Source organism: Bombus vancouverensis, chromosome 4, assembly GCF_051014615.1.
Source record: "Bombus vancouverensis nearcticus chromosome 4, iyBomVanc1_principal, whole genome shotgun sequence".
Taxonomy (NCBI): Eukaryota; Metazoa; Arthropoda; class Insecta; order Hymenoptera; family Apidae; genus Bombus; species Bombus vancouverensis.
In genome coordinates, this window is record NC_134914.1 from 6,185,958 (window position 1) to 6,209,794 (window position 23,837).

Sequence of the window (23,837 nt, forward strand, 5' to 3'; positions counted from 1 at the left end):
TCTTTAATCAAATAGGTGTAAGGTAGAGAGAATGACGCTGGTTTGTTTCTTTCGAGTGGGAAGATGGGAACAGAGATTTTTGGAATTTGTATTTGAAGCTGTCTCGTGTTGAAATTTTAGCTGATATTTTTAATTGGCCACTAATACTTTATAATAGAAAATACTTTATAGTTGCTTCAATAGTTTATTACATAACAATAGATAAAAATCTAGATACAGTTACAAACAAATATCACATACTTTTAGCAGCCACGCGCAGATAATGGATGAGTAATTTCTTCTAAAAACTATATAAATCATAAGTTTCTCACAAAACTTACTTTCTAACAAAATTTCCCGCGTTAAAACTTAAACGAAATATTCCTCGCCGCTGTAAACGCTTCGAAAATCACAAAGAATTTCTTTCGCAAGATGCAAATACAATTTGTACAAATACATAACCACTATATACCTCACTGCCAAACCTCTAAAAACACTCTTAAAAAATACAATAGAAAATAAAGAAGCTTAAGAAAAGTTCTCATCTACCTTTGATCATATCAACCTCCACGCTATTACCATTCATCTGCATCGGCACATCCGCGTTAATCGGCGCGCCAGTGAAACTTATCCTCGCTTTCGGCGCAAGTCCGGTGAACTCCGGAAGATTCTCCATTTCGTACATCTGCATGTGTTGAGCAAAAGAATCTGCGTGAAGTCGCGTCGCCATTATTCCGAATCCTTTCGGAATCAAAGATAAAACGTGACGATTATTTTTACAATTTTTACGAGAACATCATCGAGTAAATGTTAATTTTCGTTTAAATGGAAAATAGCGGTTTAAGTGGCAGAATATCGGCTAAGCTACCGTAAAGATGATAGATAGATAGAAATGAAAATGAAATACTTTGTATTTCTTTCGAGCGGAGTGTTTCTTTCTCTACGGTATAAGTGTGATGTTCGCACTACGGTAATTTTCCACCGTTAATGGCTAATTTAGATTATAATGATTGCGATGCTTGCCTTCAACGAGAGCTAAGAAGATGCCACCAACGGTAGCGCTGCCTATCATCGATACAAATCCGGTTCTCGCGGCCAAAACGCCTCCAGTCAGCGCTCCGCTTAATATGGAATTCCACGGGTCTTCTTTACGACGACAGCGGATCAAGGTGCACTCGATAGCAGAGAAAAGGCCGCCCCAAACAGCAAAGTTGCCGGAGATTTGAGGAACACGGTTTTTTACTGTCGTTAGGCCGCCGTGGAGGCGTCGTTGGAATCCCGATGGTGCGTTTCGGAAACCGATGGCGCTCTGCTCGAAGAGAAAAATGATTAGCTCTCAGTTGGTATACCGCATGCATCATTGGACAAAATTAAATGAACAAAAGTAACACATATATCCATTCTAGAAGCGACCGCGCTTTAAAGATTTTAAGGTTGCAGTTATTCTTTTAAATAGATTTATACAAGGTTTTGTATAGATTAATCGATGCGTGCTTTGATTCTTTAAACGAAAATAATAGTATACTTGTATCTAGAAATGTGTAGTTTATATTTTTAGAATTTCATCAAATGTAGCGAAAGACAAGGAAAATATAAACAAAAAAGCATTGCGTTAACCCTCCTCCTCTTTCGTGTTTGTAATGTTTTATAATTCCTCTTTTACCTTTTCTTTCTTTTCTTTTCTACTGTCCTTAAATATATTTTCATTCATTTTTACACTACATTTTCAAACTGGTTTTAAATTCTGCTAATAATCACGTCGGTAATGACTCATAATACTGTTAATGAAATTTCAGGATATATTATATACCACACGCATAATATACACGTATAAGAATCCTGTGGTAAGGGTTTAAATAGTCAGTGAGCAACTGTATATGTATAAATGACTTACTTGAAAAAGTGTGCCACAAATGGCGCCCATGGTGAAGGCACCTCCGCAATCGTCCACTATTCTCCAGGGACACGGTTCGCGATTATATTCCATGTTGTCAATTACTTACAAGTTGTCTTTGAGACAATAATGGTAAGCATAACCGATCAGTACTATTCTTAACAATATTTCTTCATAAATTTATCGCTCATGGTTTTACCTTGATTACGTCTGTAACGCTACGTATTATAAACCAAAGTCTATTCACAAGTCTTCTTATAATGATTGTAAAAAGAGTATTAATATAATTGTAAAATATTTTTACAAGATTATCGTGAAGTTAGGCTACTATCGTAAATCACTTGAAACTATTAATGAATGTTATCAATTTCTATCGGCTATTAATTTGCATATACATATATATATATATATAATATTAATATAATAATAATGATAATAATAATATTATTATATTATATATTAATATTATATACATGTTAATGTAGAGTTGAAGATACGTAGACAGCATCAGGTCCTATATTTCATTTTCATAAAATCTTTCTTTGTTATATGAAAGTTCTACCAAACAATATGGAATTTAATATACTTTGACCTAATTAATTAGTACGTAAATGTTACAATAAATACAACGACGTGTCGACATCTTTTGTAGTCATCGTAAACCTTCCCATGATAAGCAGATGAAATTTGTTTTATCCATTAAACGTTATAACAAGCGTTACCTATACTTTGAATGTTTTATATAGTTTTGCATATTCTATGTATTCCTGCAAAAATCCGCTATCTGATAACAAGTGCCCGAATACTTTTATGAGCCATAATATTTTCACGTAACACTTGTTCGGTAGAACTTGGCTTACTCAACGAAGGGGTTAAGTTTGGTAAAAGCTCAGCAGGGAACAAATAATACGTGAGCATCCTAAGTGAATAATAAACATCTCAGTGGGGTTAGACACTCGGGGTTGCGCGTTTAAGGTGGCCATATTGGTCTCTTAGCCTCCGGCCTCGGTTCTTATTTATCCGACTAGCGTTCATCGTGGCGACCCTTCTCGTACAAATGATTATTCGGCTATTATACGATGATTACCCAATGGTACGTGGGTGTAACACGAGAAATAAGTGTGCAGTTTCATGTCGCCACGGGGTCCAATGACAGACTGAATAAATCCATCGAGTGTTACCGCGTATTTAACGCCGCGAAACACATGTTCGTACATCTGTACGTATAAGTATTCTTTTCGGTGTCGCTTCCCTCCAGTTGCTTTCGTAAATAATTATTCTTGATTCGTAATATTGTCCTTAACTTATCAACGTAATTCGACTGGACTTTCTCTTTCAACGATAAAACGAGATATGTATGAGCTATAGTTAATATTGACCAACAATTAATTCGTTTTAATTTCGGTAAAGACCGAAGAAGATCATTTAAAGTTATCTGAAGATACGTGAAAAAAGCATAGTACATATACATACAGTACATACGCAAAACTTATCTATTTGAAACACCCAATTAATTTAATCGTTTCACAATTCAAAATTTCGCTACAATTTCAAGTAGATATATAGAATAAGGATTGTCCGAAGAAGGAAAGCGCAGTACATGTGCGCGTGCATGGCCAGGCTTTCCGCTACTCTTTTTCAAATTGAATCTCACGAGCCGACGTGGTTTATGGCATGCAAATTGGGTTCGACCTCCTCCTCTGCTACCCTTTCTGCCAAATCCTAATCCAATCCGCTTCTGCGTAAAGTCTACCTACCCTACACTTTTGTACGAAACACCAACCTGAAGAGCATAAGCACCTTACCATCAACCTTCACATGCCAACTGTTTCCACGAATTTTTCGTATTTTGACGTCATTTGTACCGCTGCTCTTCAATCATAACTTTGCATCGGAATGCTCGCATAGAAATGCATTTTCGAATTATTTCTATGTAATAAGATAAATTTATACAAATATTTCAATTCACTTACTTTCGTTTATTTTTCTTTTTCTTATCTTTTGCGAGAAAAACGTAAATATTACACGCATCCTGTTATCCGATCGCTATACATACTAGTACTATCTACTGTTCTTTTTATAAAAATTCCTAGTTCAGTTTCAATGCTTCTCGTACAAAAGTATACAAATTCTTATGTGCAAACGAATATAAGAATATTCCATTTCACAACAGAAATGAAAAATCGCGAAACAACCAACGAATTCCGAAAAAGGATGAAGCTAACAATAAGAATCTATAAGGGATAACGAACAAAGGAATCTATATGACAATAAGGAATAATAATTTGCAGTAGACATCGGGATATCAAGATCGAGAGACATCGATATTATCGGACAGCTGTCGCGTGGCGTGGTGGTTGTCTCCGTGGCCGGAGTCGGCAACAAAGGGGATCCCCTGTTTTGTTAATCGTTCTCCATAATGGAAACTGAAAGGGGTCCTTGTGACGAGTCGCGACGTAACGTTAAATATGTACGTGTAAACGGTCGTATCGCGGGGTGCGGCCAAACCACGCATAGTATTCTTTGTAATGGAATATGAGATTGAAGTATTAGGTATAACATGAAGTATTAGCGATTAAATGACTGGTGGATTTGTGTGGACGAGCACGAGGTTATCGATGAAGATATCGAGAATAATAGAAAACGCAAACTTTTTTTACTGAGACCTATATCAATCCTATAAGTAGTATCGTTACATTATCGATGACTGTAATAATTTACGTTTGATTACTAAAATATAATTCTGTTCTGTGCTCTAGACTCTCCGTGATAAAGATCTTGACATAAGATTTAAAGGTTTTACCGTAAATATTAATATTGTGATATTAATTATAACACAACAGAGAGACGTTTAATTAAGGAATCGATGGGAAATCATGTGAAACAATAATTCGCTTCGTGATTTACGTGTGTGGAGACACGGCACCCCATTTCTAACTTAACCAACCGCTTAAGCACCTCGCACGAACGACAAAGGGGTTTCATCCCCGAAACTCCTGGACGTACTGATAGATTACACAAATGCTCTTTGCGGGAACAACATCGGGAGGGTTGCAACATCAACGGGATCCCATCGACAGCGGTTACCCTAAAATATTCATTCGAAACTTCGCTGACGTTGGCGACATTTGGACGTTAACCATGACGGTAGAGTGGCTTTGATCTTGTATTCTTGATTGTCGATCGGAAAGAACCGTGATTTTTTCAAATCCCTTGCATCGATCTTTTTGATAGCTAATCGTCCATCCTAGTATTTATGTCGACTGTAATAATATGTCGAGTTCTGTTATCAAACGCTCTTAGTAGAAATAATTCGTGTCTTGAGATTAATATTATTTCGAACAGGCTCTATTTCGAGAGTGACTGTCAATTGATATCGTTTATTTTTAACGACCTACATTTTTAAAAAACGATTGTTAATTAGCATTATTTTTAACAATGTTACGTGAAACTCGTGGCGGGCCATGAAATTGTTATTTTCTACAGACTTTGGCTATGTACGTTGACACGGTTCACTAACTGAAGCCTCTGCTATGGTCCGTATTTAGAGAACCTAGGAAAACACTCGACTTGTTGCAACAGCCGTCCACAACCCTGTCTATGTTTCAGATCGTTCTGAATGCCATTGTGTTCCTGGGTCTGGTCCACTAATAATAACGTGTATCTACGCCGACGGTGTCATGATTCTTTCGAATAAGCAGCTCTTCGTTTCACAGAATCAGGGCTACGCACATTTTGTTTGAAATGAAGATAATATGGAAGCTGAGTACAAAACTGTGTTGCTTAAGGTTCTAAGTCTATAAAGTAACTTTTTCTTTTTTATGAAACAAATTGCGTAATCAATATTATATCTATTAAATTTCTTCGAAATGAGCGTAAACTAAAAACGAATTCAAAAGAGAAACTTAATGATTCGCTGTAGCCTTTTTGTACGTATTTTGCAATAAATTATTATTGACAAACATTTCGACAGAGTGAAAAGTAGTCGCTAAATGGTCGCTGGCTTTTTTTAAAATTAGTTGTGGATGGTTATGGGTTTCCTCTGCGGAGCAACAACCTCATGTAAAGATGAATATGTCATGCTTGGAAATGAAAGCAAATTACCGTCGTCTTCAAATTGAAAATGATTGCTACTCTACAGATGAGTATTAGTTTCTTGCGGATAGTCTTGGAAATAATTTCGGGATAATTAGAAATTGCTAGGATTGCACGCTACTAGGAGAATTTTTTGAATTTAATAAGAGATTTTGTTGCGTGGTTATTTAGAATTAGTATGTGGAAGATATCGTACGATGGTTTTAACCATTTCTTAGATAACGCACGTTTTTATACAAACTTAAGCCTTCAAATATTACGCTTGTCGCTGTACTTCCAATATTCTATATAATTTCGCACCTTCTAGTTTTCCAGAAATGTATAAACATCCGCGAGCTAATCATATGAAATTTGCAAATAAGAAGGAACAAATTTTATTTATGTTATTAACGGGCGATGAATTTTTTTGGAACCCTTTTTACGCTTTGTTTCCGCTGATCCGAGAAACTTAAAATTTGAATCAGTTAAAATGCAAAAAGGGGGACGAACCAACACCTCCGACCACGTTTAAATCAAAATTTTCGCGCGGGGGCGCGCCACAGCCCAAGCGGAAGTCCTCGAGATCTCTCGAACCACCTTCTTGATTTCGTTGTCGACGATGTCCACTGAAACGTGACCGCTTGGCCGTGTAACAGGATTAGAGGAAGGGGAACAGATTAAATTTCGAGATATTTAGCCGGACCACTGCACCCGTCTACTCTTTCTGTTAGTATGGCAATGTCCATCGGAGGGAATAGTAGGATTTTCGGCAATATTTTGGGTGTTTAGCCTTTGTCGCGGGACACTGACCATTGTCGCGTGAAACGATGGGCGTGGAGTTGCCGCGTGAAAAGAGGAACCGGCCACCTTCTTCTGTTCTTCCCCTCCATTCTCTTCGCCCGTGTCCCTTACGCGCCTCTTTTTCGAACCACAAAGGGCCTGTGGCCCGATACTTAATTTGCGCTGCACGCGTTCCGATGACTCTCGAATTTGCCATACTTTTGTGGCCTCTTCGAACGTTTGAGTTCTATGGCGTTGGGCTGATTGTCGAGGAAGCAGTCTTTGAATTGTAATGTTGGTATAGTACTATGGGCAGCCTGGTGAACTGTGGAAGCCATCAACACTTGTATCGTGCATTTTCACCTCTTACAGTGCTACATTTGAGAAATAGTGTTCATATATAGAATACTTTCGAAACTTTATACATATTTATGTTTATCCGACGTTCGATTCAGAAAGTGGGATATTTCGAAAAACGCGTTGTTCGAATTGTCACTGTAAGGATGTTACAGAGGCAACAGTACGACTGATTATGAAAATTTTACTCTTTTATCTTCGTAATTTGGTCGGTGAAGGATGGTTATGACACTCTTCTTGTGTGTGATTCGACTGAGAGCGTGCTATTTTGTATAGGATACCTCTATCGATTGACTTGATAGCGAAAACCTTCACGTATTATCGTAATTTAAAATAATAATTTTCGAATTTCGCAAAGTTTGAGAAGGCTTTCTCCATATCATTAAATAATCATTTTCCAAATATTTTGAGTGTAACGTTTAAATTTGACCAGAAACTTTATTCTTTCCTTGAAGCATTCACCCTCGAAAACTCTATCACGTCTATCACGTCTCGTTAAATCTCGAAAGGCCACAGATGTAAACAGAAATGGCATCCCGTGGAGCGATTCCCTTCTTCTTTCGCTTCCGCTTTCAAGTGGCGATTCGTTATTTCATCGTTGCGCGCGTCATCGCCTTCTCGAGGGTACTCCGTGTTCTCGAGTGCTTCACTCTCGACAGTTTCACGCCTTGAAAACGAACTACTAATCGATGTTAATAGCGTTTCTTTCGGGATTTTTCGAGTACACGTGCTGGCAGTTTCGCTTTCTTCAAGTTGTTTGGTAAATATCTGTATTGATCGTTGAAGGGTTAAAGGATTTTAACAGATGAAATTTCTTTCGGAGATTGGGTTGGGCTGCAGAGATTAAAAATGATATTATAGAAGGATTCGTTACAAAGCGGCAGATACGTTCCGATGTGTATAATTAGACTACAGATTTATGTAAATTCATATTTTTAAGTTGTGCAAGGCATTATTTCACGTGCCAAGTCCTATAAACGGTACTATACTTCAAATATTTGATGTATCTTTGCACAACATGTGCATTTTTCTACCTTCAAATTTTCTCTAAACGGATAAAAATCCGCGGTTGATATATGTATAATATAACATGTAACACACACACCCATATATATACCACGTATACATTAGATATAACATGTTACGAGTAAAACACTTCAAAATCCATTAAACTCCCATACAACTTGTCACAATTTGCCACATAACCATTTACCTACATTATCCCCGAAAGAAGATCCAAGAATCTCGTGAAATCTCATGCTGGGAAACAGGGAAGCCCCCGACGGGACTAGCACGATAGAGTTTATAAATTATGAATATTTAAGCAGAGAGCGAGACAGCGAGCGCAGCGTTCCCTGAAACGATATTTTCCTATCTCGGTGCAATAACGTCGCGCAATGTAAAAGGGATGCTTAGGAAACAGGATGGTACACGTCACTAAAACGGTAGCATCCCTTTGAGAGCCAGCGTCAAAGCTAATGGACCTTCTCTCTTCTCCACAAGGTTCTATCGTGTTTCTCTTCGCCTCTTGTACCGTTTTCTCTCTTCCTTTTCTCTTCGGTACACAGGGTGTTCCAGTAATCGTCGTAGAATCGACAAGGGGCCAACTCAACGTGAAGAAATACACCGAAGAAATAGAATACAATTTCTTCATACGGCGCTTCGTTGTCGAGAAAATCGAATTTGAAAATTTATTTAGTGCAAGGGAATTTGGATATGGGTAATAGTGCATAATCGACGAGAGCTTATTAGGTGCGGAAAGACAAGAGAGACGAACGGATCGTTGTATGGATATGTGTGCAATGTAAATGTATATGTAAATGTAAAGTTCACCTGCCCTGTGCCGCGAGGCTGAAAATTGAATAAACTTGACTAATTGGCAGGAGGTTGTTCTAAATGCCAAAATAGGCGAAAAACGTGGAGTAACATTCTCCCGTTTGGAGCTTCATTTTCAAGATAATAGAGTTTAGACGTGTTTAGCTAAGAATTGACACAGAATTATACCTGATTAATTTTCAAATTTCATTCTCTTCGTAAACGAAGCGTCCTATGAAACGTTTGATTCTACCTTGTTAGACTTACTTTCACCGGAAGAGTAGCCTCTTCTCAATTATTCATTTCTATCCAGTCCGGAACTAGTCAAGTATAAGTATGCTTTCAAACTTGATTTTCTCGAAAACGAAACGTCAAGTGAAAAAAACTATTCTACATCTTCGACTTACCTTTTATATAGAACTACCCCTGTCTTATATCTGTATCATCAATACTGAAACATCCTGTATTCTCTATATGGTTCTTCATTTTCTAGGATGGTTCTCTCTCTCTCTCTCTCTCTCTCTCGTTATAAAGGGCGTCACGGGGGACGAGGCCAGAAGCCCTGCTAATGTTTAATACCAGTTGATTGCAAGCTCGTTAGAATATGCATAAAGCACCGTTGTTAAATGCTCTTTCTCTTTGCGTGGTGTGCTGGAGTGAATTTAATGGATGCGTGGTGCTACTCCTGAGCCGTGTCTGAGCACGCGTGCAGCCGCAGAAATGTTGCTGGTGTCGCTCGATTTGGTTCAGAGTAGGATTTTCAACGGAATGGAGGATGTGAGAGGAGGTGAAGTTAATTATGCGAAGGGAGGATGGTGGTTGTATGGGAAATAATATCTGTAGTTATAAGACGTTAAAGGGAATTGGAATATTGTTCGGGAGAATTGAATGGGTTGCGAGGAGGATGAGATGGAAAATGGGAGTTTAAGGAGGAAGTTGTACCTAGTATAGCTTTGTGAAATATCTGCTTGCCTCGAGACATTCAAAAGTGCTAGAACATCTCCTGTTTTTAGTGAAACTTTGAACAAACACTTTTTAATAAAATTGCTGGTATACTTGCTTTACCGTAGAAAATATCAAGTTGAACGAATCATGAAAACATAATTCATCTATAATATTTTCTAGTTTTCCAACAAATACATATAACTGTTTCGTGAGTTTGATGCGTTCTGTTAGCCAATCTGACTGGTATCGCAATGGTATGTAAACTATTTAAAGTTTAGTATTATTTACATTCCATTTCTTTTATTCACAGAAACACGAATTCGTAGTAAAAATTCGTAGTTTAGTTAGAATGATACACTAACTATACTTTCAATTCTAAGTAGAATACTATGTATTGAATTTAATTCACGCGTTGTTATTTGGATTCTCAACGATTTCAAAAGCTCGTTTCCGTTGCCTGGAAATCTTCAAGTTTGGTTTATCGGATCCTACGTTTTCGCGAGCGTTTAGAGGGAGTTTGAAAACCGATTAGGAGCGTATTTTGAAGCATCAAAACTAACAGATACCTTGTGCAGTCCGGCTACACGAAACTCGACCGCCCATGCCTCGAAGTTGCTTGGTCGCCTCTCTACCACGACATTTATTAACCTTGCCATCGAAGTTACTCAGTATCTATCTGTTCTGCCGCTGGATTACATACCTGGAGTATTGGCAAAGCAGAGATTAACGACTTACGTGGTTTGACGAAGTTACAAATAGTTCACTATCGAACGATAAAATTCATTGTCCCAAATCGTGTTCCATTATATCCCAGATTTTAAATGATATATTTTATTGATTTATTTGGAAATTGTCCAAGATGAAGAGAAAAATAGGTATTTATGATACTTGTATTATAGCACTATAAAGGAGAACGACATTCTTATGCAGTCAGTTAAATACATCCTTGAAATATAAAATATTACAACAAAGACATTAGATTACGAAATTTTCTGACGCATCAAGGTTACATCAAGTACATATTATTAAAATGTTACACAATTTATTCGCTTTTAGTTTTATTAAGGAAAAGAAAGCTTCGTAATGTCTAATGTAATTTTATGCGGAAATTTTCGTAAGCTCAATGTTTGAACCTTTTTAATATTTGTATTCTGTATTATGTTATTCGTATCTGATTTGCAATAGTTCCAACATACGCTTATTTCGAAATAAATAGAAATACTTATCGAAAGAATGCTGACTTAAATATCGCCCTAGAAAAGTACCAACATACTCTATGCGGAAAAAATAAATTAAAGGAAGAACACGAATCGGCAACAACCGCGAGGAAAGAAATGGGAGAAGCTGTCAATCGAGCGCCATACATCTGCCACTTACCCGGCCTCGATCGTTACAGTACCTTTTTTCCCACAATGACGCTCCATTTCGTCACAATTATCGCCATTATTCGCCGCGAGAAGAGCATTTTAGCCACGCTACACAATGGACCGGTATCTATATACATTCAGCCGATGCTTGCTATATGTACACTTAGCTAACACACATACACGCGCGCGCGCGCATAAGAATTGTTCACATACGTATCGCGCGAGTTGGAGCTGAAGCAAGGGCAAAAATCGAGCGGCGATCTTCTTTCGTGGATCGTCTCTCGTTTTATTGTGTTTTGACAGCAGGTTTCGTGTGGCCACCGTTGCTTTCTTCACGACAAATGATACTGTTTCCTTGGCTACTGCCTTGAGATTTTATCCGAACGAGTTTTTTTGCCGCGAAAATAGCAATAAGGACACTTGAATGACTCCTATTTCACAATCGTATCTGATCGGTCCTAATATAGAGTTACTGGAACATCGGGATGAGATAAATGGGATGTTGGATTTGTTAACAAATTCTTCCTTTCGTGAAGTAGGTTTTGTCGCGAAGGTAAACGGTGACAGTTCGCTGTTTGAACGAATGACCATTCTTCGTTAAATTCCGATTTCATTCGATGCATATGTTGCTTCCAATTGACACGAGTCGGTATTTCCGTGGACGATACATGGAAACGGAAGAACGCGGGAACGCGACAGTAGTAGGGGCGATATCAACGAATCATGAACAGGTAGGGGGCAGTGAAGGGGGCAGAAGGGTGAAACGAGGGTCGCGGAGGGGCGCGAAACTGTTATTTGCAATGAAACGCAACAATTGCAATCGGAGTCGATGCACGCCGTGTCAGCGTGTTCTGTAAACGCGCCATATTGCAGCTGGGCCGCTCGTGAAAAATAGTGTTTTTGTGCAAGCCGAAACGGCAGATATGAAACCAGCATGGCGGATGCTTACAAATAGTTGCAGGGCGGCGCCTCCATATAAATGCGCGTACCGGTTCATTTTTCTCTCTCTTTCTGCGCCTCTCTCTCTTTTTCTTTCTTTCTCTCTCTCTCTCTCTCTCTCTCTCTTTCTCTCTCTCTAGTTCTGTGTCTTTTGTTGTAACGTTCGTATGTAAAGACGAAAAGGACTCTGTGAATGAGGGACCGTGTTCGTTGCTACGGGTAAATGGAGGGAATTCTGAAAAGTGGCCCTCCCCTTTTTGAATTAGGTACCTAACACAGTGACTAAATAGGTGATTTGGAAGTTGGAAGTTTGGTCGAAGTTATGAAGCAATGATTTCTCTGCGGGGAATACGGGAATCGATTAAAATTTGTTCGTCACGGTATACAAGTAGGTACCCTCTCGGATATTCAGCAATCATAAATATACGAATACATTTCATATAATATGGAATCGTTGTTATCTGCACGTACAGTGGTGTGAAAAGTTATCATCTAAATAGATTCTTCGCTTTATATTATATTCCAAAAGTGATACCTAACAAAATTTTAACTAACATTAAGTATGGGAAACACATACGTAATCGTATTCATCAAATTCTAGATCTATCAGTTTTTCACTTAGGTACGAAACAAATTATGTAATCATAATTGTATTTATCAAATGTCTTCACAATGAACATGAAGTAACAAAAATAGAAGACTACAGTGCAGTCGTCATATACTCATTCGCAACAGCTTATTTACTATAATTATTACTATTTATTATTTAATATTTTCGCAATTCATTTGTTAATTTACATTAATATTACATGGTGCAAATATATTATTACAATATTACGCAGCAAAATCAACTTCGAGTGATTACTTACAGACTCGACTTTTTGTTACAATTACGGAGGAAAGAAAAAAAGTACCTTTGCCATTAGTAAGAATTGTGTAATGAAACACTCCCTAGTTGAGTATGAAAATTAATACATAAGTAAAGAATGTTACGTGTTCAGATCCGTTCTAAAGGAACGGAAGTAACAACGTGTGAAGGGAAGAAAGTGTTTCTGAACAGGTAGGTACTTCCGTACCTATAAGAAATGTTCTTGGTTTAGAAACTATCTTAGTTTCTACTACAGTTTTAAGAACCATATAAAAACATTTATTACAATTTCATGCAGCTGATTATAATTACGATAATATTCGGTAGTTTTTCATAGCAAATGTAAAAAGTTGACAAATTTCGACAAGTCGAAAATTATAATCAGACTGTGGAAATTTATACAAATTCATATTTTTATGAACTTAGTTGAAGCAATTATATTTGTTTTACACCTGTAGTTTTCTTTAATTCGCAATAACGATAGAATCACATCGTACATTAGTTTCATGCTACAACCTAAATTCCTTGTATAGTAAAAATCTATCACAATACCAGTCACTCACATAATTTCATCCAAACCGAAACCTTTTCCCACGACATAATCGTACAACAAAACTTCGTTGCTCATCCGCACAATATATCGTAACTAGACCGCGGATTTTTACGAATTTATGAAAAATTTAAAATCGCAAAATTGCAGGGAACGCGTACAGTACGCTAAAATGTGTAACATATTCATGGTACAGTACTGGCTACAATATCTATTACATGAATTAATCATGTCGCTACAAAGCTAATTATAGTTTCTTTCTTCCTTCTTTTATCATTAACAAGACATTATTCCAACTTACAACTTTATCAATGAAATAATATGCGTGGTTCCTGTTGAAATTCTTTCTTTGTTTTGGACCATAATAATATCAAATAAATCTTGACGGCTGTCTTGAGTGAATTTCGTGTCAAGAGTGTCACCAGTCAGAACGGCGGTATGTAATAAGGAACAAAGGAGGACAGTGTAATAACCGGAAGTATACTTACCCCATACTTGGGTCCTTTGCTACTCAAAACACATCGTCTTGTCTCTCCAGCTGGACTTCGATCGCCGGCAATGATATCGAGCTTCGTATCGAAAGATAAGAGAACCGGGCAGCATCGGCGAGTCGCGCCGCCGCTCCCGCAACAGATACGAAGCTCAGGATCAATATCCATGGTGGTAGGTGTGGCGGGATGGCAGAGGGTTCCATCTTCGACCGTCCTCTCTGTGCTTATTGGTCGGAGGATCGTTTCACGGGTTCAGGTCTCGGCATACAAAGCCCGCACTCTATTCCGGGTAAACGGGCGGAGCTTGTCGTCTCTCCCCCAGCACCTAGTGGGGAGAAGCCATCGGTGCTCTCCTGGCAGACGGCCGAATCGTAAATCATGACCAGTCGGTCGCTCGGAGCGCATCGTGACAAACAGCCTGAAAACCTATGGAAAACATCGGCCGCGATCGATCCACACTCCGTACCGATCTCTAATTTCGTTTTTCACTTGCTCCAATACCACTGTGCTTCGTCGAACTCAAGCTCAAAATTCATTCGTGCTTGCGACATTACGAACTATCGTACCAGTGACACCTATTAAATGTAAAGATATTTCATAAGAATTCCCGTTATCGACATATGAATTGTTATTAAGACACTGAATGAAGACTGTGAAGTTTCATGATTGTGGTAGTGATCTAGGCTCCTAGACAATTGGTTTCTCAAGAAACAACCATGTGCAGCAACGAGAGCCCACCGCCGGCCAAGGAGCCTCTAGCCGTCGGTCTGGGCAACCCCATGACAGGCTTCTTGCCTGGACTGGAACACTATAGACTTCAATTGTACCATTACGCAATGGCTGAGAGACTGAGGCTGGCTCAGCAGCTGCATCCCCAACATCCAGGCGTGGGGCATCCTCCATCCAGTGCTCCAACACATTTAGGGATGGGTCCAGGATTTCCTGCGCCGCTACCATTATATCCGGCTGCAGCGGCTGCTGCCGGATATCCCAGTCGGTTAGCTCTGTCCATGGCTCTTCTTCATCCTCATCATCAGCGTATACCGGAAGAGCCCAAACCTCAACATAGTTACATTGGCCTTATCGCTATGGCGATCTTGTCTTCGCCAGAGAAAAAACTCGTGCTATCGGACATCTACCAACATATATTAGAACACTATCCTTACTTTAGAACACGAGGACCAGGCTGGAGGAACTCAATAAGACACAATTTGTCACTGAACGACTGTTTCGTTAAATCAGGAAGAAGTGCTAATGGAAAAGGTCATTATTGGGCCATACATCCAGCGAATCTAGAAGACTTTCGACGGGGAGATTTCAGGAGGCGCAAGGCTCAAAGGAAGGTGAGAAGGCACATGGGTTTAGCCGTCGACGAGGAGCCAGATAGTCCAAGCCCACCTCCGTTACCAGCCACACCACCTCCTCCAGCTACTTTAGGACCCCCAGTGGCTTCTCAGCCCATGCCGGGAATCTGGACGCCACATCACCATCATCCACACCATCAACAGCAACAACAACAGCAACAAACGTTCCAGAGTCAAACTCTGAGGCAGTCATCGACTTTTCAACCTTCGAGGAAGAGACAGTTCGACGTCGCGAGTCTCCTTGCGCCTGATGACCAGCATCAGATAGAGTCCGATCTCAGGCCACAGAAGGCAAGGAGGTTTAGTTGCAGTGAGGATGAGTTACATGATCTTCAGGAGCCTGATCAGGATGAGGAGGATGTTGATGTGGATGTTGTGGCTGAGACAAATACTCTGCCGTCGCCCAACACGCCGTCGGCCAGTCCTGAGGCTAAGGTCATCTCGACGGCTGGTCACTGGTCCAACCAGGGCATTCAGAGTGGGCAGATTTCGGGACTTCATATTCAGAGCCATCTGCAAGCGAGGAATTATTACGTGCCGGCGACCTCCAGCAATGGGTCCAACGTTTAATGGAAGATTTCGCGTTTATTACTCGAGTTATTTCTGGTTCGAGACTAATCGCAGACTGTTCGAGGTGGTTGGAGGATTGTGAAGGTGAACGATGCTGGGAGTAAGCGACGTGTAGAGGTGGATAAAGAGGTGATGGATAAGAGGTCGGGAATTCTTTTGATGGACGGCTTTTGGCCTTTTTTTATATTGTTTGAAGGGTTGGTATTTGGGAAGGTTTGAGGCACAGTGGTCCACGAACGAAATTTAGAATAAAATTTAACTAGATGATACAAGAAAGGAAACGATTGTGGACTGTGAATTGTGGATTTTTATGCAAGTTCGTTATTTCCAGGAATACAGCAGCGCCTTGATTATTTGAACTTACTGCTAATTTATACTGTTCGCATAATCGAATAACTTTATTTTCATGTCAGGGAGAATTATTTACTTGATTACGATTATGTTTCACTTCAGTAATTATTTTATGAATGTTGATATTAGATAGAAATAAAAGCTTGCGAATAGAAGTGTCATAATTTTATCCATTTTCTATTTTCGTTTTGCAATCTCTGTTGTCAGGGACCATTCCTAAATTTTTCATTAGTCGTGATGTTCGAATAATCGAAGTTCTGCTGTACACGAAGTATAGAACTGAAATAGATATTTGTTTTATCCATAAAAAATTAGAAAATATTAGAAAATTTAAAATATAAACTAAAATTATATTTTTATTTTCGATACATTGTATATTTTTGTGTATTAATGTATTATTTATATTTTTGCACTTTAAAATTTTACATAAATGAATAAAAATCCATAATTTAGTAATAATCTTTAGTTTACAGATTCTTTAGGGCGATTTTCCAATAAATTTAATGATCTTTGTATTAATAAATTTTGATAAGTTAAAAATAAACCAAAGGATAGAAAATTAATCATTTTAGTCCGTAGGATAAATTTTAGTTATCTATAAAGAAGCAATAATTAAAGATATTTAATCCAGAGAACAAAAATTTACAGAATTAATTAAATTTTGAATTGTCTGATTTTAAAGTTATATCGTTATTCAACTCTCGAGTGTTGAGTGTGATAATAAAATTCATTAAAAAATCCCTACTCCAATATCTTTTCAACGTACAAGAGTCATTAGTAGAAAAATTTGGAATTATTTCACCCGAGTATGTTATATATTTTAAGATTCTGGCTCGAGTAAATCCAATTTATTTTTAGAGCATAAAATTAGTTAGTATAAAGATCCAAAATTATTTTAATTCTATGCTCCAAGAATCTAAGCCATGAAATTTCGATTTTGGTCCAATGTGCATCGTTAAAATAAGCTGGTGCTAATTAGTCGTGCCAAATTGCGTAATTGTTTTTGTTCCTTCGACTATGCCAATTCGATCCTTCACCTTGTAATTAGATTAATATTTATCTAATTGTCTTTGTAAATATATGTATGACCGTTTTTGTTTACTTGGAAGTATGCGCGCAATATGTTATTTTCGCGTATTTTTGGATAAAACGAACGAATTTCCCACTTCTCCATTAATTGGCTGTTCGAACTGATGTCCCGTCGCTTCCGGTACGAATCACGATGTATCTTTCAGTTCGAGTCCGGTACTTGAATCCACGTATCATGCAACACGTGTTAGGGGAGAGTCTATGTGTACTATATAAATATAAATGTATAAGAATACGTGTAGTCGGAGATTTTGAGCTTAGAATTCCATTATTCGCGAATGAACATCAAGATGGACGATTAAAAGATATCGTACTTACTTCCTTATAGATATGCGTTAAAGTCACTCAAAAGTTTCAGTACTTCTCACCTTTTCTGTAAAATTGTGAGACCTGAATTCTTTTTATTAAATTAATGAGTATGTTAATCATATATTTTTATCAGTCGATATAAAACTACGTGGTATTTATGGTAAACGCCGCGATTAATTATAAAAGTATTTTTAAATCAAATATTTAATTTAAACGTTGCATAAATTTCACTTTCACTCTTAAAATCTTCTCGTTAAGCTAGAGTTCATTGTCATAGAGGGTAAAATTATCAAAAAACTTCTCAAAATGCAAGGATAATAACGAACGTCCATTAATTATGAATATTTGCGTTGATAGTGGAATTCTAGCTTGGGAACTAAGGAATTTGTGTAAATAGAAGGAGGATGCCGCAAAATAGAAGATAATGTGTCTCTATACGTAATTTCATACGTTTTTCCGTAACTATGAAATTCCAATGTGGGGCATTACATCAGACTGAAAAGCAGACCCGCCTGTTCAAAGTGTAATATACGAACGTTCGAAGGTTTACCGATAGTCTCGTCTTTATTATAATCCATATATCGTCTCGAACGATATACACGATATATGAAGAATATTATTCTGTGCAACTTCTCGCCCCTTCTGTATGTATGTATATGTACCTATGTATACGTGCCTACGTATAATTGAGATGTATCACAATTAACATACAAACAAACACAAACACATGCAGACGCGAATAAATATAAATTGAACATACACGAACACGAACCATGATAGACAGATAGATCGCGGTTCTTACGATTCGTTCGTAAATGAAAAATGGCAAATGACTAAATGGAAAGAAATATAGACGGTTTTTTAAAGATTTCCTTAAGTAACACAGATACGTGGTCGATCTGTCTCTCTTGATTCTCAGCGCGGAACTGCCGCATCTCGATGCAATTGAAGCTGAATAAAGTTTCTGTTCCCATGAATTCTCGATTCGTTTTATTCTTCACCTGCCGCATTTTTAACGTGATTGGACAATTTTTAGTTCTAAGCAAAAAAGGAAATCTGTACAGGACTGTATGGTTAAGGTCCTAGGTTGATAACTTTTTTAGGAGGAAACAAGTGTTCGTTAAAACAAATTTCGAATTTGAATTTCGCTAACGCAAGAGAACATTTGAGAAATTTGGATCTTTCCTTTGTAAGAAAGTTAAATTGATTCCAGTTTAATTCGGCGGGAAAGAGATATACTTGTTATGAACGAGTGCCGTGACTAAAAATATTGCAAAGTTTTGTTGTTCTATTTTGTGTTTAAGACAAAATAAAAGATTTGAAAACAAAGCACAAGCAGTAAGCATAATAATATATAAGAAGCGTACAAATATCTTGACATAGATAATATGTATAGTGCATTAGAAGATTGAAAATATCACGCATAATGATTTGAACTATGAATTCAGTGAACTTTGGCTAATGAGTATAACCTAACTATGCACGTACCTATTTCAAACAAATGCAGGAATATAATTATCTTTACACAAATGATAAATCTCTCTCTCTCTCTCTCTCTTTCTCTTTCTCTCTCAATATAAAGTTATCAGTTTTTACAATGCAATAGATCGGTTACTGAAATCACGTGTTAAATCGTTTTCAACTAAACAAATGTTCATTTACTAAAACAAATCTTTTATCGGTTAATGCAAACTCTTTAAAAGCAATAGAATCGAAATGAAGATAAGAATAAAAATACTAATAACTACATGAATTATACGATATGATATTATTGAACGTTATTCACTATCCAATAAACAAAAAAATGATATTAAGTGAATACGAGTGATGACCATAATTACCAGGAGCAAAGTTGCTTTCAATCATAATTCTTGATAATAATTATACCTGAGTATAAAATAATTAATAATAGACGTGTATACGCGGCTTTGGGTCTGATAGGATTAAAATCATGTTACGATAAATTGATCCAGAAATATCGAATATAATTATTCACTAATAGAATAAAAACACTGTTATTTCAAAAGAATTATTCCTAATTACCAGACACTTCATGTTTTTAATCTTGTTCTAGCATCTCGGAAGCATTTACATATTTCGAACACGCGTTGGAAAACTAACAGCGTTGCAAATCCTTCAACACACGAGAATATCCGTGAATCCTTATCGTGTTCTTACGTGCATCGACTAAATGGCCACGATAGAAGCGTTTGTTGTTACGACAAGTAAAGTGCATAGCCACATTGGCCACTCAGGATTTTCCATCGGTGCACAAATGTACACGGAATGTTTGTGTCAACTTTTCGCATTTTTCTGCGTGTCACGGAACCCGTTTGAGAAAAAGGCGGGAAAAATAACGAAGGTATTCGTGTTAAGAGCGGGATTGCACGCGGTTTGTTTTTCGAGGCATTTCTATCGGTGGCGGCTTAAAATCATCGATGATTCGTTCCCGTCAGAAAACAACATCCAGCACACGATTTAATACACTTTGAAGCTATTTAACGATTTAACGATTAATTATGCAGAACGTTTCGTATATGCGTTTTGATGTTGACTCGACTGAAACGTGTTTAGTACTTCTTTTACCATTAGCTTCATTTGAGGATCGGAAACTCCAAGGAATAACGTGTCTTTGAAAGAGAGAAATTATTTGGGAACTTTGAAATACAATTATTGGAAGGCTGTTTTTGTCAATAATAATCTTATATTATATTATAAATATTCTCCATCGGGGGTTACATATAAATGAAAAACTCTGCCTTTAAGTAATTTCGAATAAAGTATACCTGAAATAACAAATTTTCACGATAACACAGTATTACCGACTATTTGGACATTTTGAAAAACAAAAAATTCCAAATATTATTATTAAAAATAATTTGTTATATTTATCTTTCGACTAATGTCTTCTCTACTACTACTTTTTTCTTTCACTTGTATCGTAGAATAATTCAAGCTGTGACATACTTCATGAACTCTTGTTTTATCAATCAGTTGTTTCTTCGAATCATCGCTTCAATTTTTTAGGTTGCAGAACGACACAAATGGAATAGATAAATATTATTTACATTCACTTAAATCATAAAGTGCGTCGATGTGCTTAGTATATCTATGTATACTTGTGCACAGTGATTACTAGTCGATCGTTCATTTGCTTATTGCACATTATACTTTCAATTATTGCAACGTAACTTCTTTAGATAATCGTATCAGTGCTTTAAGTTCGATAAGGGGACGAGAAAATCATATGACAAAATATTTTAACATACAAATAAGACAGAAGCGATGTTCGAAACGATTTGCTAAAAACCTGTCTTATCTAATAATATACTCGAATGTAAAATATCATAAGTGGAACACTTAACAAAGACCTGGTTTACGATTTTCATGGCATAATACGAGTAAGATGACGAATTATTAGTATTATATTTTGTGAAAAATATTACATATATCAAAGTTTTTATTATGTACATATTATGTTTCGAATTTTTAATTGAAAATAGAATGTAAGCAAATTGCAAATATACCTTGCAAAAAATCATTCAAATCAAAAATATAAATGTGTATGTTGTAAATTCACTGAAATGTTCATTAAAAATTTTGAATTATTAAACCAAATCATATGATATGAAATTTTTATTCCAAGTTTATTAAAATAATATAATATAAAATTTCTATTAAAAATCATGAAATATTTACGAAAATTGAATTTGACATTCGAACGTGAATCTATATCGGTATACCTACGAGACAAAAATAAAGGAGATATTTTTTAATTTTCCTTATATTTTTATATGAAATTTTATAAAAAGGATTTATTATTATAATGCACGTTAAGTAGTTATAATCGGGTTTAAAATCGATAAAAATCGATGCTATTTTGCAGGTGTTTGGTAATGATAATGCGACGATAATATTAGGCCGTGCTTAAAGCGTGCTTTCAAGAATATAATCATTTTGTTCGGTGCAGCTTTTAGCCGAGTTTTTGATTTTAACGGTTCGCTATTAAAAGTTTTGCGAACAATTTAGCCGACGGAATCGTGTTCAAGATACAGCGTTAAAATTCGTAATTAACCGAGCTGCGGCGTTCTCGACGTGTTAAATATGAATCTCAGCTGCCATTTGAATTTTCACGGGAAATCGAATTCAAACGCTTCGACGATTCCACAAAATTTGTAAAACTTTAACAATATCCTACTTACCATATTTTATGATAATATTCAAATGTACTTGGAATATTCGAAATTTATATGCAAAGCTAGAAGAAGTTTGTCTAAAATTCGAATCGAAATTTAGAATGAAATAACAACAAATACAGTAGAGAAATTAATAATACGAATGCCGATATCGATTAAAATAATAATCGAGAGATACGCTAAATATAAATGAGAAGAAATTGAACGTTACATCAGCGTAGCCTTAAAAATTATTTAAATCTTCTTATTAAATAATTGAGAAAAGAATTTCAGCAACCTGTCCAAGGATACGATATCTTCAAAATCGAGGATTATAATATTCGTGCAGGGGGATCTGATCGAAAAAATTGAGAGGCTGAGGGGATGAATGGTCAAATCAGGGATAAAGGAAAATATTTTTTCCCTTATAGTAATAATAGGAGAAGATTTTAATGCCACGAGTACTATAATATATAATAAATATATTACATATTATTTTTTAAAAATATAATACAAATAACAATAGCGAAGAAAAATATTTCTAAAATATCTTTAACAATGTATAAGGCTATACGACACGATTTCGATCTATCACGCTGAACAAAGAAGCATTGAGAAAACCGCATTTCTTTTCCATCTGTCTCCCGGTTCGTGATTTCGTTTTATGGTCAGCGTTACGCTACGTCATTATTTGTTAAATATTCGAAAACTCGGAACGATAGGTCGCTTAGTGGGTTTGGAACAACAAACCAGATCAACGTTTGCATAGTTACAATGGGCTTTCCAGCAAGCAAACGCGTCTGACTGTTTTTCTAACACCCTGTTCGTGGTATAGAATCGTCTGGGAATGTAAAGAACTAGTTCGAAATGGATACAAGGAAGAATTTTCACATGACCTACGTCAAATTTTAGTTTAGTGGAAACTTAAGAACAAAGTAAAAATTTTGAAGGAAAGGTATTACCTGATGTATAACTGCTACGTAAAGTTATAATTCTCCCAAATTTAACGATAGAAGGTAAAATATGTCTAAAGCCTAGAAACTTTCAATTAATTTTTCTATCTGAAATGTTGTCTTGCCTATATTATTGTATCATAACTTACAAAGCACGTTCCGAAGATTTGTATTTAACGTCTTATCGTTAACCACTGTTTTAATTTCTCTTCTATAAAAGATTATTTAACAAGCTTTAAACAGATCAATCTTTTTCAAAAATTATAAAGTTCAACCTATTATGGTATTTGATCAAACGGTGAAAAGCTTGAAATTCACAAACCTATATATTTAAAACCACATGAAACCACATAAATATTTGCCATTAATCGAATTTTTCCAATTTTTCGTACCGAATTGTTAATACAGGGTTGTTAATTATTTTTCAGAAAAACATTCCTCCGAAGAAAGATTATTTCTTTAAAAAATTGCTAATATCGTTTGAATCACTATTATTAACGATATTTTAAGGGATGTGTAACTACTATATAGTCGAAATTCCGAGTTACTGTGATTCATCCACGTTGAAATATTTTCAGAATCTTGGAGAAACGAACAACATCCTGTCCCGTGTCCGTATCGTTTGTCATCGTCGGAAGCAATATTTAACAAATTGCTTTCGTTTTCATCGCGGGGCTTCCCGCCTCTGTGCCAGTGTACTATTGAGGATTAGGTTGTCGCTCGCAATACGATCGTTTAAGGTTTCATTTGATGAATCAAGAGACAATGGAACACTTTGTCACAGGAACTGGTAAATCTTGTATTGTTGCTGGCAAAGAACTCGCAGGAAAATTAGAATACTGAAGTACCGCCTGATATTGTGACGTAAACATTTCTATGTTATAATGAATATTTAACAAATTCCTCATAAACGAATATTTAACGAATTATTTATCAGAATTACACGTTATTTAACGTTAAAAAGGAA

At 36.6% G+C, this 23,837-nt stretch overlaps 2 protein-coding genes across 2 annotated transcripts; one reads left to right on the plus strand and one right to left on the minus strand.

The window, feature by feature from the left end:
* Positions 1 to 520: 520 nt before the first annotated feature.
* LOC117156911 (putative mitochondrial import inner membrane translocase subunit Tim17 1) lies at positions 521 to 14,227 on the minus strand. The gene is made up of 3 exons (XM_033334425.2): positions 14,057 to 14,227; positions 1,003 to 1,288; positions 521 to 720 (listed from the first exon to the last, which is right to left on the minus strand). Exons 1-3 carry the CDS (start codon positions 14,225 to 14,227, stop codon positions 521 to 523), a joined length of 657 nt encoding a protein of 218 aa, XP_033190316.2.
* A 248-nt stretch (positions 14,228 to 14,475) lies between these two features.
* Positions 14,476 to 18,702, plus strand: fd102C (forkhead domain 102C). Its single transcript, XM_033334212.2, has one exon. The coding sequence runs from the start codon at positions 14,776 to 14,778 to the stop codon at positions 15,991 to 15,993; it is 1,218 nt and encodes a 405-aa protein (XP_033190103.1). The 5' UTR covers positions 14,476 to 14,775; the 3' UTR covers positions 15,994 to 18,702.
* The last annotated feature ends 5,135 nt before the right edge of the window (positions 18,703 to 23,837 follow it).